The 16,720-nt window shown below is 37.9% G+C and overlaps 1 protein-coding gene across 2 annotated transcripts in view; it reads right to left on the reverse strand.

The window, feature by feature from the left end:
* LOC109929240 (diacylglycerol kinase delta) overlaps nucleotides 1-9,412 on the reverse strand; it is a 106,191-nt gene extending 96,779 nt beyond the window's left edge. Inside the window, exon 1 of one of the 2 annotated variants that reach the window (XM_048604320.1) lies at nucleotides 9,387-9,412. In XM_048604320.1, the coding sequence (XP_048460277.1) occupies nucleotides 9,387-9,407 (21 nt within the window). In that variant the 5' untranslated portion in view covers nucleotides 9,408-9,412. The remainder of the gene's footprint in view (nucleotides 1-9,386) is intronic. The other variant, XM_048604319.1, reaches the window with a different exon arrangement.
* Between the last annotated feature and the right edge of the window lie 7,308 nt (nucleotides 9,413-16,720).

The raw sequence follows: 16,720 nt of genomic DNA on the forward strand, positions 1-16,720 counted from the left end.
GACTGACAGCATCTTTTACTTTATCCCTCAGACTGACAGCATCTTTTGCTCTTCTCCTCACATGTACAGTGTTGATTGGTTCACTACATCACATTGACAGTGGCTGTTTGATCTTTCCCTCACACAATGCCTGCAGGCTCTGTCCATCACACTGAGAGTGCCTGTTGGCTCTTTCCAGCATTTTGCTCTTTTTGTCTTTTTACTCCTTTCTTCAGACTGACAGTGTCCTTTGGCTTTATCCCTCATTATGACAGTCTCGGATAGCCCTATGGGGTTCATGACATACTATGAATGGACATGGCATTGCAAATATTCTTCAACAAATGTACTGTGATTGATTTGTGCTCAGTAACAGTGATGTCTGATAGCTATTCTCATACATACGAAGGGAGTCAGAACTGAAGCATGGCTGCAGCTTGGAGAGAAGCCACCTTCTGTCATCTCATTAAACACCTTGTCCTGTTTCTTTCTGACCTACACTTGCAACTCTTCCAATAACTTCCATGACTCATTTCATGGCCTCGATCATCTTCTTCCCGCTAGGGATATCCATCCCTCTATAACTCCATCTAAAATAAAAAAAACTGAGAGGATTCTAATAGGTTTTGAACACAGTCCCTACCAGACTTCACGCACCACATCCTCTGTCTCATGTTGACAAACGTCTCCTCTGACTAACTCATTCCTTCGAATAAAAGGCACAGATCCTCAAGCAATGCCCATCTTTTTGTGCAATATAAAAAATATTCTTTGTTCCAGTCCCTATTCATGTCCATTTCCTCACACCACTTTCTGGTATATTGATAACTGTACTGGTCTAGTTTGGATCAACAATTTCAGAAACTGCACTTTCAATTTGTTTTCACCTGGTTCTTTTCCAAGTTCTTCCATTATTGATTTATCAGTTATCATTTCTGGGGATAGTCTGATCACCAAATTCCTTCTACTAGCTCTTAACAGCTTTGTTGGCTACTTCCACACAACCCACTTTCTAAAGCAACTCTCATTGTCTTCTTTCAGTTTTTCCATATCTCTTCTGGCATTGCAGCCTCTATTTTGTCTTCCTTTTCCCTCAGCTGAAAATTGCCTTCCACCATAATTGACAGAATCAATGACCACACCATACTTCTGCCAAACTACAACAGGGTTCCCTCACCTTCCAGCTTTGGTTTCTTCACATTCATCCGCAAGTGTTATGCGATCGCTAAACACCTTCACCTACTCTTTAAGGTAATTTCCTCCAGGATACCTTGTTCCATTCTTTAATCAGCCTCAAGGATTCACTCGTCTACCTTTGGGATATCCCTATACAACACATTAAATACAGCATCTGACTTTCCACAGCATTTTTCCCCACTGTCCTGGTAAAATAGTGTTGCACATCTTACTCTTGCAATTTAATGTATTGTATTCACTGTTAATGACACAGATAGGCTTTGAACATCTCCTTCCAACAAAAGCATCCAGGGACTTGACATTGAATTTTTCATCCCAATTCCACTCTGACCTCGTAGTTCTAGATTTCTATATTTGTTGTAATGAAGCAAACAAAAACTTGAGCTATAGCACTTCACCTTTTGAATGAGGAGCTCTACAAGCCCTCTGGAGTCAACACTAAATTTCAAGAATTTCTCACATTCATTCCCACAGGCCATTACCAAACATGGTTCTGCTGCTGCGATTTACAATAACTTTGTACCCACATGGTTTCTTTACCGCATGCTTTTGTCCTGCAGTATTTTTAATCTCTCCTGTGTTCCATCCAATCACAAATCTCTCCTTCGGTCCTTTCCTCTTGCCACTGCTGCTTAAACCCTGTCATAACATCTTCAGTTCTGATGAAACGTTAACTCAGTTTCTTTCTCCTGGGAAACTGCTGGACCCGCTGAATGCTTCCAGCAATTTGTTTTTAATTCGGATTTCCAGGATTCACAATAATTTGCTCTTATTATAGATGCAAATTATTCTGCTGGCTCCCTGTCATTTACCCACTGCCATTAGATTGAAAAAGTTCTTCAAACTCTGACTTGTCAGAGTCAAGATAGCATTTCACCACACAGTTAATGATAATTTCTTAAGATTGATTATTTTTCTTTTTACGTGGTTGGTGGTTTGTAACACCTTATAATTCATACCATGAAACACCAGTAAGACCTATTCTGCTCAACCAAGTGGAAAGGATCTTTCTTCATTTCGGAAGCGAGTCTGATCGCTGACCTAAAGATGATATCAGCACTAAAGTTATGTTTAGCATGTTGGTGATGAGAGTACGTGTGATTGGTAGCCTCATATCTGCACCTTCCTTTGCTCGCATCCTATAATAAACCACATTAGAAATTACACCACTCTAACATTTTCCATTCAGATGTTTTTCAAAGAAATCTTAAAAACTCGATGTGGCCTGACTATCGCTGTGAAACCCAATCTCAGATCTGGTCAATTACAATGTTAACGGTTGAACGGTTACAGTGTAAAGGCTGCAGTGTCCTGTTCCTAATCTAGAACAAGACAAAAGCAGCACTATAGATTCCAGAAAGCAGGATTCTCACCTGAAAATGAAAGTTGTATGAAACGGAGTCAATCTTCAAAGTGCTGCTGCAGGTTTTCTCAGTCACCCAATTTCAGGTATCACAGCAGCTCGAAATGTGAATCCCAAGTTGGGACTGGACCAGGCCTAAATCTGAACCACAAGTAAGAATTGAGCACAACTCAAAAAAATGAGTTCCTCAACCCTTGGTGGTATACCTACCATCCAAGTATCCATAAGGTGACTTGTCATTTGACTTGTCTTTCAGAATGTTGTAGCAAAAAGAAAAGAAAACCTTAGTTTTGATAAGCCTGACATTATGTCTTAGTTTAGATCAGTTACTGTAAAAGTAACTATTGAAGCCAATTCCTGGGGTTTAGCATTCCCTGAAATACACAGTCTGTCCCTTTTTTTTTCTGATTCTGGATTTGTTCAGCAGATTTGTCACAGCATAATTTTCCAATATAAGGATCAGAAGTAGGTCATTCAGTCCTTCATGCATCCTTTGAACACTTCTGAATCTGCTTTCACTTCCACAGTAAATTCCAGATCACACCAACTCACCGTGAGAAAGAAGTGCCTTATTTTTGCTCCATATCCTAACCTAATAAAAATCTATCAATCTCAGACTTGACAGCTTCAACAGTTCCAAACTTGTGGCACAAGTTAGTTCAAAACTTTTCACAGCCCTTTTTTGTGAAAATATGCTTCCTAATCTCCCTTCTCGACAGCTGAGCTCCAATTTTAATATTACTTCCCCTTGTTTGTGATTCCCCTCGTCCTACACCACCATCACATTCCCAATGGAAACAGTCTCTTCGCATCTGTCCTATTGCATCTCTTTAACATTTTAAACACCTCATAAATACTACATTTCCATTTGTATTTAGTGGAATGGAAGTCAGGTTTATGAAACTAGTCCTCATAATTTAATCCTCCAAACCCTCAAAACAGCCTGTATCACATCAACCAAACTGTGATTGTGTTGCAGGTTGTTCCTGCAACAATGCTGATGTGTGCCTAGAAGAGCCATGTTCCTCCGTGCAAACCAGGTTCTTGCTCGTAAAGAGACGTGTTTGAATATATCAATGAAACTGCTGTCATAAGTTCTTGGTAAAGACAGTCAAGTAACTGTTTGACATTATTTCCTCCCTAATCCAAAGTCAGTAATTGTTAATTTCTGTGTGGCTCTATAGGTGCTGTAAACACCACTATTTTCATAGCTTTTGATGTGCCTGTCTTTTCTAAATGTTGCTGTATGGATGTAGTAAGTTATTCAAATGTAGAAATCAGTTCAATTTCAAACCCAATCCTACACTCATTCAACTAACGCATGTTCACATTGTCCAGCTATTTATAGTGCTATTTACTTAGATTTGCAAAACAAAATGTAGAGCAGGAAACACTTTGTCAAATACTTTGGTTCTATCAACAAGCGTGATCCAACTTGTGCAGGACCTACTTTCTTCGCCCAATCACTAATGGCTGTGTCTTTCATTATCTTGATGACAAAACTCCATAATTCTCGCCATAACCCTTTTAGTCTCTTCACCTCTCCTTCTTTAAGATACTCCTGTAATGTTTCCCACATTAAAACCAAAGTTCAAAAATGCTTTATGGGGTTAAAATACTTTGTGACATTCTGAGGACACGAACAGCACTATGTAAATACTAACCCATCTTCCTTTCTTAAAACTTATCTTACTGACCAAGCTTTTGATCACCTTTTGGTCTGGACACCAAATTCATCTTTGTGAATTGTTTTGGGATATTTTAATTACTTAAAAGCAGTCTGTAAATAAAAGCTGTTTTTGTAGGTAAATTGCAATCCTCTCGTCTGAAAACTGACTTCAATCAGACTTTAGGTAAATTTTCATTTTAAACCCGAGATAAACTTCTAGATGAATGCCATCATTAAGACTGCTTAATCCACCTCTGTTAGATGGGCTGACTCTGCCTCTGCCTCTGCCTCAGTTCATTTGTTGCTGATATCCTTATCTGTGTTTTTGTCACCTCTAGATTTAACCATTTCAATGTCCAGTTTAGCCTCAGACATTCTCCCTTTGTAACTGTAAGGTCTTCCGAAGTTCTGCTGCCTGAACTTAGTCTCACCATATCCCATTTACCTATCATGCATGAGCTAGCTAATCTAACTTGGCTCTGGTTAAACAGCACTTGGATTCTCAAATTTTCATCCTGTTTACAAATGCTTCTACATATCTGTAATCTCCTTAAGCCCCACAACCATCCTAAATATCTGTCCTCTTCCAACTCATCTCCTGAGTCCCAAGTTCTGAACTTTCTTCCTAAACCTGTGACTCTCTGCCAGTCTCTTTCCTTCTTTGAGATGCCCTTCTGTAAATCAAATTCTTTCGCCAAGCTTTCAATCATCTGTTTATATATATCCTTATAAGGCTTTGTGTCAAATTATTTATACAGTCCTGTGAAGTACATCAAGACATTTTATTTCTTTCTTCAGATTTTCAGCCCCTGCAGTACTTCACCTTTCATTGTATTGTGGGAACTATTTGAAGTATTTTTTTATAATTTGCTGTTGTGTCATAGTGGTTCACAGCAGAGAAAAAGGCCCTTTAGCTCATCGAATCTGCAGTCAAAAATAACGACCTAACTATTTTACTTCCATTTTTTAGCACTTGGCCTTGTATGACTTGCATCGCAAGCGTACATCTAAAAACTTCTTAAATGGTTTGAGGTTTCTGCCTCTACCATCCTTACAGATAATTCCGGATTCTGAGTTCCAGAATCTTACCATTCTCTGAATGAATAAACATTTTTTGGCATTACCTTTAAATCTCCGTCCCCTTACATTAAATCTATTGTGTTGAGGCTCTGTTCTTTTCCAGAGATGTTACATTTTTTAATTCATATTTAGCAATAGTCCTCAGTATGCTCAAATAAAATCCTAAGTCTCTGCAGCCAACTTGTACTTCGTATCTTTTAAAATTCAAGCCACACTCTTGAAACATATCACTGACAATAAATTTGTCAAACCGCTACATTGGCTACATATACAAAATCAGAACATTAATAATTAAGATGTGAACATTTCAATTTTCACAAAGTCTTTATTCAACACCCTTACTGTTGGTTTCTCGCAATGATACTTACACCAACACTTTGATTTTACAGCCACTCATTGATTTAATTTAAGAAAGTGGCCACAAATCTCAAGAATCATCAACATAAAACAGGTTATGCTTTCATGAATCTTTTTCAATGAATCGCAAAAGATTCCAGGATCTAGTTGATTGAATTGACTAAAATAAATTATTTCAGAAAAGTGACACCAGCTATTGGTAACTTACAACTTAAATCTACAATATCCTGAATAACTGTAATCGCTGGTAGAATCAACAGCTTCCTTGATCAACCTCATTCCAAAAATACCAGCACATCAGATAAGAACCAAAGGAATACACCCTTTTTTCTGGGTTACTCCCAGTATATTATAGTGTCACACTGTATTGGCATGAAATCCTAAGCAGTGGTAAGTTGAAGAAAAGTAAAACAAGAGTGCGTAGAAAAACTGAGAAAAAGGAGCATCCTTCAACTGAGGTAAAGGATTGAAGCCTGTAAGAGAGAAGAAGTGGCAAAAAGAGTAGTAGTATTGGCCCAAGCATATCTGAACCCAAGTGGGGAAACAGGCAGTAGCAGCTGAGTGATGCTTAGAAATAGAAAAGGTAGCGCTGGCTTGAGAGGCAGAAATGCAAACATCCTGCTACTTTGTCTTTCAAATCAGGAGACAAATTGAGATTTAGTCTCAAAAGTATGAGTTGTTTTTGCTCAAACATAAACTAATGCAGATTGGCAGTTGGTTTATAAACATCATGAGTGGCTTATTTAATTTCTAACAAGTTATATGAAGCTAATCCTGTGGCTTACCTGTAATGGTTCACCACCAGTCGGCTTGCTCTAATGAGAGAGCAGCCTAATGATCTTCTGAGACTACGGGTGACTTTACCCTATTTTGCCTGTGATGATAAAAGCAGGCCCACATGGTGATGATCAAAGATACTTGATCTCCACACACCACTATCTCCAAGTTAAATGTCATCCTGCATACATTTCAAATTAAGGGTTATTAATATTCCCAGAAGGAAGGAAATCGAGTTTCATGCTTCCATATTTGTTCTTTCTGCAGTTTTGATCATTGGAGTGTGAACTCCATGCTTTGGCCCTTGTTGTTAATATTGCTAAAATTATTTTCCCTATCTTGTCAGATAGACTTTTGTGTATTTATAATTCTATTACTGGGACACAGTAATAGTTCTTACAATTTAAATATAGGAAGCCAAGATATGGATGTCACCTGACAGTAATGAGAACTATAAATGCACCAAATACAAAAGTAGGGTTAGGTATAAGTGGAAACCTGATAACAGAGTCAAGTCTCAAGTTAATCTAAAGTTCAGTTATTAGTGGACCTCCTGATTTTGGGTCACATATATGAAAAATGTTAATAATGATACTGCATCCCCACCACGGTGCCCACTTACTGTGAGCTCATGTGATCTCTACCTCGCAGTAAGAACAGAACACATTACAAACCTTCAATCTCCTGCAATCTTTAATATGACTGAATTTTGAATTTTTAATATAAAATAATATCTCTGGAGTTAAGTAAATATTTTCTAAGAAGTCTACACCTGAAAACGACTTTTCATATTTGTTCAAGGGGAAGTGGTGGCATGGTGGTAATATCACTGGACTAAGAATCCAGAGGCCCCAAGCTAACATTCTGGGAAGATGAATTCAAATCCCACCATGGCAGAAAAATAAATTCAACAAAAAAATCATGAATTAACAAGCTAGTCTAATGGCGACCATGTAATCCTTGTTGATTGTTGTAAAGCCCATCTGAATTCACTTCCTTAGAGAAGGAAATCTGTCATCCTTACTTGGTGTCGACTACATGTAACTCTTAAAAACAGAAATGTGGTTGGTTCTTAACTGCTGTCCGAAATGATCCAGTGGGTGACTCAGTTCCAATGCATTTAGATTTGAAAACAAAAGTCAGCCTTGTTAGCGATGCCCACATCCCATGCAAGAATATAAAAAACGTAAGACATGTATTCCCTGAAGAAATTGTGAATTTGCAAGAGAGCCTTAATTTTACTGACAAGTCAAAATATATCTGTCGAAGGAATACGTACTGAATAGGTGGAAAAACAATGTTAGTAGAACGCGACCTAACAAGATAAAAGACAGTACCGCAGCAGTCAACCTGGACTTGCTTTTTCAACTTTTCCTGCTAGAATGAAAGCTGAGACTTCCTAATCCCACAAGTTTATGTGTCCTCGTGAACTACTTACCTCAAAGTGATGTGAATTTGTATATCTTTTAAGTGCAAATTTGGCAAGGTCAATGTTGATGGTTTACCAAACTACCATAGGCCCAGCTAGGTAAGTGAACAGTCATTGAACTGAATGTCAAAATTTAGCTAGTGTTTCAAATTTCTATATTATATCTGACTAATTTTTTTTGGTTTAAAATAGCTGATTTTGACGAGTACAGTAAGTGCTGATTTTAAGGGTGCACAAGCACCATTATTTTTGTAGATGATTCCTAATAAGGAAAACAGTGATATCCAAGTTGCTTTGCGATCCATCAGCTGGCACTGAACTGAATCTGAATCCAGATCAGAGCGATGGTATTGTGTGACTGTTTGCCTAAAGCACATGGGCCAGTAACCAGCAGGATGATGTCTATACATTCTAAACAGAAAGTGAAACAGACATGGATATGTGAAGCACACCAGTAAATTTAAACATATACATCATTATCTTTTAACCTGACTTCAGCTTACTCAGAAACTGTGGGGTTAATAGCAGAGAACCTATACTTTAAATGGAAAATCAAATTAGTGCTGGAGTTACATACATTTAAGTGGTAGAGGTTCAAGCTTGATAGTAGTTGTGAAGTTTTCATGATTATGCTAACCATATAATGTTTCCATAATCAACTAAGGCCTCAATTCCACTCTTAAAGAGCACGTGACACTGAATGAAGCCTAATTTATATAGCTATAAAATAATTATAAAATAAAATCAATATATGTTATGCACCCATTCGAATGCTTCACATGGGGATGTTATGTTAAGCTATCCACATGACGCTTCCATGACACCAGTAGCTATTACTGGCATGGCAGTTTTCAATATTACTAGTTATATTTGCATCACGAGTGCCGATTCTGCGTCTAATCTCCCTCCAAGCCTCGCTGTTGGGTAATTTCCAGTTTTTACAATTAGTTATTTCTGTAGGAAATATTTTACGTGATATTCTTGATCATTGCTGTTCACAATTCGAAGGCTCTTAGTCTTTATCCCTTGCTTGATGCTTTCTTAAAGCATTGGTTTCCTTCCTTATTTTTGTTTTGCATATCTACTTTTTTCAAAGGTTAGTTCCTGCTCTCAGTACTGTTAGCTTCCCAGTTCATTCAGTGAGTGCTGAGTTTTCATGATTGTGTCTTTCTTATCTGTTTGAAGCCCCACTTCCTGGATCTTATTAAAAATCCTTCCAATATTACCACAGTCCCAATTTTGTGCCCTTTTTCCAGACCCCCTTCTCATTTCTTTTATGAAGTACCACATTTTACTCCTTTACTTATTTTTTTGGATTTTTCATTAATTACTGTCTCCAGACCCCTTTTTTTGGTTTTCCACATTCTTTTAAACCCGCTTGCAAGCCCGTGATTTTCTTGCACCTTATCTTTCATTTGAATCTCAGTTGCCTGCTGTTACTTATTTTGATCTTGTTCTGTCTTTTTACTTATTTTGATATTCCCATTTGCTGCAGACCTTTAAATTTCAATTCTCCATCCTTATCGTATTCTTACATTTTCATTGCTGGTTCTCATTTCTCGCTGGTCTGCTCTTTGCATGGTGGATAGTACCCCAAGTTGACTAAGGCCCTGCAGGGGTTTTGTGGAGTTCAGGGTACTAGCAGTTGTAGGGGCTGCTGCATAACACCTGCTGTTTTCCTCACTTCGCTTGGGGCCGCTCAGAACCTTACTGCTGCTCTTCCTTTCTTTCATGCAACTGCTTCCCAGCATGGGAGAAAATATCTCCAAACATGTAGACCTGGGGTTCAACGGAAAGCAGAAGGTAGAAATAGCAACAACAGTGGAAGATTGAGCAAAGTGAAGTTTATCAGCATAAGCAAGATACAGAAAATATATTTGGTCTTGATGTGAACACTACCACCAGTATTTACATTGGAACTTTGATTTTAATGGAGAGGGAGCAGAATTTAACTCTCACCATTTTGGGTAAAGCCACGAAGAGCAGACATTAAAGTGGAGTGGGTAAATTTCTTGAGAGATCAATGTTGCTACTTTCTTTTGGGTGGCATGGCCCCGGCCCAAATTGATTATCTTAAACATCATTCAATTCCACATTCAAAGACTCCAATTGTAATTAATAGCCAATTGAAAGAGACACCGCCTCGGTGAAACACTGTCTGCACAGACAGGCTTGTTAAAATGTCTATTTTAGTACCTGGAAAATCACCCATGAGAAACTGTCAAAACTACAATCCTGCACTTACTTGAGTGTCACTGGATATCTTCAGTGAAGACAGATTTTCTACTGCTGGTGACCGCCTCTTTTTGCATGCTACAACAGGCAGCTAGTTAGAGGATTGTAGATGAGGCTCGAGAGTTAAAATCATCTGGGGCTCCTGATCACCCAACCAGTTTCCCCTTACGTGTCACACACAGGATGTCACATTTTGTAGAAATGTGACGTGAACAAGTCATAGTTAAATACTTTTAAAAAAAGCACATCAAATAGAAAGAAGGTTAGTCATCCCCTGTTGGCATTTGTGGCCTGAGGTAATAAGCAGCAGAACTAACCAGATGTCAATCCAAAACTAAACTTTAAGCATCTATAATTAGCCTCTAACTAGCCTTAAACAATTCAGGTGGCTTCCCAACAGGAAATGATAGGGAGTGACAAAATTAACAACTGAACAAATGAACAAATTAGAACTGCTTTGATCCCAGGAAGACCTGTCAGCAATACCACAGAAGATCAGCAAAACTAATATTAAAAAAATCCTTTCTTTACCATAGCAGGCAGGTTATTATCTCATTAGCCGTCATCTTAATCAGCCAGTAAAAGGAGAGGGAGGAACTGTTGTCAACTTTAAGCAAGACATTGGTTTAAAAAATGTATATATTAAAAGGTAGCTTTTGATTCAATTTTCAAATAATTTTTACTCTGTGGCAGAATGTTATTTCTGGTACTTATTGCTAAACAATAAATCAATCATTGGCAGTGATCACCTCACAGTACCTGATTTCCTAAATTTAACTTTTCACAATTATTTAATCACTGGCAATGCACGTCCATATCTATCCATTTACTTCACATACAATGTAGCAACTACATTACCCACATTGACAATTATGGAGCACAAACACAACAACTTCCTGGCTTGGCACTAAAACATCTCACCAGTTCAGATGTCTCCTTCACTTTAACACACCGAATAAATTGAAACATTAGATCCTGCTTTCCAGGCTGATTCTCAGCATAACGCAATTTTAACTTCCTGCTGTCAGTCTTATCATTATCAACAGATCAAATGAGAGTGTACTTTATTCAGGTGCTCATGCATACATCGCATGTTAGTGTAGTATGATCCTGTGGCTAGTTATGTAATATTCAAGTTACAATATACTTTTCCAAAACCAATTATTAATTGCGATTGTGACAAATAAACCCACGATTCCTCTTCACTTTCTACTACACCTACATGCTTCCTGTGAATTTCTGGTTAGCATCAGAGGTAACAACCACATGTTGAAATATGACAGTATGTAATCTGGAGAACAGAAGGTTCATTGAGATAAGAAATTGATGAGGACTATCACTTCATGGAGTATTTAGTAAGTAATTCTTTGGGATGTGGCACTGCTGGCAAGTCTAGTATTTATTGTACGTCCCTAACTGTCCTTAAGAAAGTGGTGGTGGGCTATCTTCTTGAACTGATGCAGTTTATGTGGTGAAGGCAGATTATGTACTTTATGCGCTGAAGGTGAAGTTGTGGTGTGTCACACCATATTAAACATGTATTAGTCTGCATACAGTCGCACAATGTTAATTGTGTTTTACATCCAGCGTAGTGATAGTCAAATGATAACAAAGCAACAGTGGTGTATGCTTAAGGCAGGACACGGGCCTTGGAGAGGAACTTGAATGTGATGGAGTTCCCAAATACCTTAGGCCCGTGACCTTCCTTATCAGGTTTTGGGGGTACTTCTGAAAACAATGTGACAGTGTACTGTATAGATAGGACATATTGAACCCATGGTAAGTCAATGTGGCTCATTTAATCATGTTAGAAACTACATATATTCATACACAGAGACCTACCATCTGCAGAAAAAAGGAACAGGTAATGCATCACTGAATTAAACAAAAGCACAGGGGACAACAACTCCCTGCTACATTCTCTATGGAAAAAATTCAACCAATCGGTGTCAACTTTGTCAACCAATTAGCACCTTATTCTAGTGCAGTATAAATTGTGATTTTTGAAATTTGACACTCTTGCATTTGGCTTGATAAGTGCAGGATGAAGAGTCTTGAGGGCATCTCTCTTTTTTTCAGCAATATTTAAAATGTAAACCCATAGTGCAGTGGTAGAATTCTCAGTTCATAAGTTAATAAGGTGTGGATTCAATTCCCATTCCAGAAGTTTAATCATAAAGTCAAGATTGATACTCTATTTCAATACTAAGGGCGTACTGCACGGTTGAAAGACTAGTCTTTAAACTGAACTGTTAAATTGAGCAAAAACAGAAGCTGCTGGAAAAGCTCAGCAGGTCTGGCAGCATCTGTGAAGAGAAAATCAGAGTTAACGTTTTGGGTCCAGTGACCCTTCCTCAGAACTGTTTAAACACTGTTAAACCGAGTCCCTGACTACCCTATAAAAAATGGACATAAAAGATCCTCTGACATTATTTTGAATTAGCGAATCCTATGGCGTGTAATTGCAAACATTTTATTAATCAAAATCTTTGAAAAACATTTCTGGTCATTATCACATGCCATTTCTGGGATGTTGTGCCTTACATTACAACAGTGACTACATTTCAAAAGTACTTCACTGGCTTTGAATTGCTGTGGAATGTCCTCAGATCATGAAAGATACTATAAATACAAGCTCTTACTTTTATTAAAACTAAGTTGCATTTAATACTGTATTGTGTTCTAACTAATAATCCAAGTTTAAATAAGCGATTAATTTTGCTTGATACACTTGCAATAAATATCCATCAATGTTGGCTAATGCCTACATAGTAATAGATGATCAATACCATGTGATACTTTGGATAACAGTACGTTTAACATTGTAATACTCTGGATTATTATACATGTTTTCATAATGTCCAACATGCTGGATGGCATTATGCACTTAGTACACTTTGATACTCTTTGATGCTAATAGTCATTTAATTTTTACACTATGCCAAATATAAAACACAATTAATGTTGTGTGACAATATGCAGACTAATACATGTCTATTATGGTGTGACACTCTGGACTTTGTACATGAGAAAATTGATTGTAATGTGTATTTTAAGCTGTTCAACACCCTAGACACTAATACATGTTTTAGGCTATGAAATATTTTGGTTAACACTCTGCCTGCTGATCCATATTTAATGGATGGAAATACTTGATGCACCAAAAGAAATATTTAATGTTAAGTGATTTGTTGAGTACTGAAATTCAATTGATATTGTGCAATGCTATGGGTTTTAACACTCACTTTATGCTGTGGAATACTATAGGTACCAACAACACCAGGAATTTGCATTTATGCAACATCTTTAACATTGAAAAACAATTTGAACAACTTTACAGAGGAGTAAACATACAAAAATAGATGCCAAGACAATAAAAGAAACATATCCAAAGTACCACATAGTATCAATCATGTAGTACTACATGTACAATAGCCAACATTGATGGATATTTATTGTAAGTGTGTCAAGCAACACTAATCACTTATTTATACTTGGATTATTTGTTAGAACACCATACAGTTTTAAACACAGCTTAATTTTAATAAATGTAAGGGCTTGTACTTATAGGGTCTTTCATGATCTGAGGATCAAAAATTGCAAAGAGTCTTTAAAGGAGGAGGAGAGAAGGGATAGGGAATGAAGGTTCCACGGCATGGGGTCCAGAGAACTGAAGACACAGGCATCATTGGTGTGTAAAGTGAAATCAGATGCTGAAATACAAAAATCAAGTATGGTTTCAGGACTGGATGAGTTTAGAATTGGGAATGGGAAAGACCACAAAGATATCAAGAAAGAATGAAATCATCATGAATTCACCAAGATCCTGAGATCACCAATTGAGGAATTGACAGAGACACTGCAGGATCAGCAAGAACATAGATGACAGATGAGCAACATAGAATAAGGAGAGCAGTAGTTTAAATGAGCTGAAATAGGATGATGAAGGGGAGACTGATCAGGTGAGGTTAAGAATAGTCAAGTATCGAGGTAATGAAGGCGTAGATGAGAGTTTTAGCAGTTGATTGTCTAAGAAAGTGGTGGAAATGGACAAGGTACAGAGTGGAATTGGGCAGTCTTTGTGATGAAGATGATGTATGTGAATTCAGAATATCAGCTGAGAATTGGTTCAATCTAAAACAATGAGCAATTAGCAGAGTAGAATCAATAAAGCAGGTACAGCATTTGTGGTTCTGAAGGAGCATCATTAGACTCAAAATGTTAACTCTTTCTCTCTTCACAGACACTGCAAGAGCTACTGAGTTTCTCAAGCACTTTGTTTTGGATGTACGGTTCTTGGTGATGTCATGATGATTTCAGTCTTCCTACTATTCCAACTGAAAGAAACTGTTACTCATCTAAAACCACATACTGGACAAGCAGTCTGACAACAGAGAGGCAGTGTAAGGATCAAGTGAAGTTAGAAAAGTAAGGCTGGGTTTCATCAGCATACACGTGGAAAAGAACTTCATATTCAGCAAAAGCATATAGACGATGAAGGGGGCAAGGAATGATTTCTGGGGCATTGGTGGAAAGAGCCCAAGGAAGAAAAGTTATTGCTTGAGAAGCTCTGGCTGTGATCAGATTACTGTGTGAGGGCAATCCCAACACGTTAAAGGCGTAAGGGATTTGGAGGGGTTGATGTAGTTTGTTGTGTCAAAGGTTACAGAGAGATCAAGGAGAATCATATGAGATCAATCCATTAGGATAATAAGCTACATTTTGCCAGGTACATCAGGTTCTGTCTCAAGGCACAATGCTGGACCTAAGGTATCATGATTTCCTGGCAATGCAAGAAATCTGCTTCTTAGCTTTTTACTGAGTCATTACATTAGGATGTGATATATTAACTCATGCAATGAAGTTATGTCTACACTCTAATGACTGATCAGAGGGTTCTCAAAAATGCGCGCAGACATCACTGAGATTGGATCTGTGTGTTTTTAAATGCAGCATGAGAGTTGTACAATTACAGTTGGTCAATCTTCTAACGCAAAAACACGTTTAATTCGACATTTGCCCAGTCTTCTACATGACAAAATGCTACACATTAATTCTTAACTTGGTATTATACAATGAATGTTGCGTACATATTAGTATTTTCACCCAATATTATAGCGTGACAGACTAGTACCTATCAACACTATAGCAAGCGTTATACTGCCAGAATTGCACTCAGCAGCTCTGTAGCCAGTATTATACAGCAACAGACCAGTACCTATCAGCATAGAACTTCAGCCTTTGAGCAGATAACTTTCATTAGTTCTTAATAGATATGTATCCATTAGCACTGTGCCTATAGCATTATAGTGACCGACCTACACCCATCAAAACTATATCCCAGTTTATGCAGTAATTGATCTAAATCCACCTGCACAGTGACGGGCCCAAATGCACCACCTATTTACTCTAGCATTATACAGGGTTGTACCCATTATGACTTTGTGCGGTGTTATGCAGCTCCACAATCTCTTATGACACAGTTCAAATGTGTATGGACAGTATCTAGAATTGTGCTTCTTGGTGTTTCCAATTTCCTTTTAGAGGAATTGCAGCTAAGATTTCAACCAAAAGGAAATAATAAATTCTTGGAGCCAGTTGCAAATCCCATATCACAAAGTAAATTTCCCCAACTTCAACTCTAAATATCTACCCTCAGATTACAGAAAAGTCTCTTCAGCATATGAACTAATCAATACAAGATCCAAAATACAAATTCGTTTTAAAATTTTCAACAGAGCTTTCACCCCGTAAAGAATCAGCATATTGTGAAAGAAAGAGGGAAAATAGTCACTTACGACTAATGTCTTGTACGGTGCTCCATCATGGATTGGGTTCACAGTGCTTTCTACAATCTGAAAAGTCTCGGCAATCAGGCCTTCTCTCTTTTTTTCTGGACCTCCTCCAAAACTCCCAAACCACGTGAAGAAACTCTTTCATGAAATTTGAGGAGTAACCCTTTAATGCTTCAGATAGAGCAGCAGCCTTATTGTGGAAGTCCTACAACTAGAACAGTAAGGCAGCACAAGTTCCTGGATCACTTTGGGGACACTCATGTTTTCAACACCCTTCTTAACTGACTGCAGCCCAGGCTGAGTGACTAATGTACACGTCCTGCTGTGGGAGTCAAGTCTGGTGCAAGACTATTCCAAGATGAGGCACCAGAAGAACTGAGGTACTTCACATTCTTCACTATCTTTAAACCACACCCATTAAAAGGAACAGAAAGGCTTGTCAGAGACAAACACACTAAAATAGTATCTGAGTCCACAGGGAATGCCTTGCAGCGGAACTGACCCATTCAGAATACCAAGGACAAACTGCTGCTGCTCCAACTTTTTAACACTGTCATTGCTGGAACTGCTGGGAAATTTGCAAATCAGTTTAAACCTATAATGTTGCAAGAAAATTGATAGTTAGTATCCCATTTATTTATTCACCGTAGTTACAGTCCTATTGATTCTTTTTCATCTTGCCAACTATTACATTGCTCTAAATTAAACACGTAATCGATTAACAGTGGTTAAACCAATGGACCCAGCTACCTATCCCCCAGAGGAAAGATTATCATCTCCCAATTTCCAAAGCACATATATTTGGAAGATGAGACATCACAAACATTGAGTTACTTCTA

The sequence above is a fragment of the Rhincodon typus genome, chromosome 13, assembly GCF_021869965.1.
Source record: "Rhincodon typus isolate 14 chromosome 13, sRhiTyp1.1, whole genome shotgun sequence".
In the NCBI taxonomy this organism is placed as follows: Eukaryota; Metazoa; Chordata; class Chondrichthyes; order Orectolobiformes; family Rhincodontidae; genus Rhincodon; species Rhincodon typus.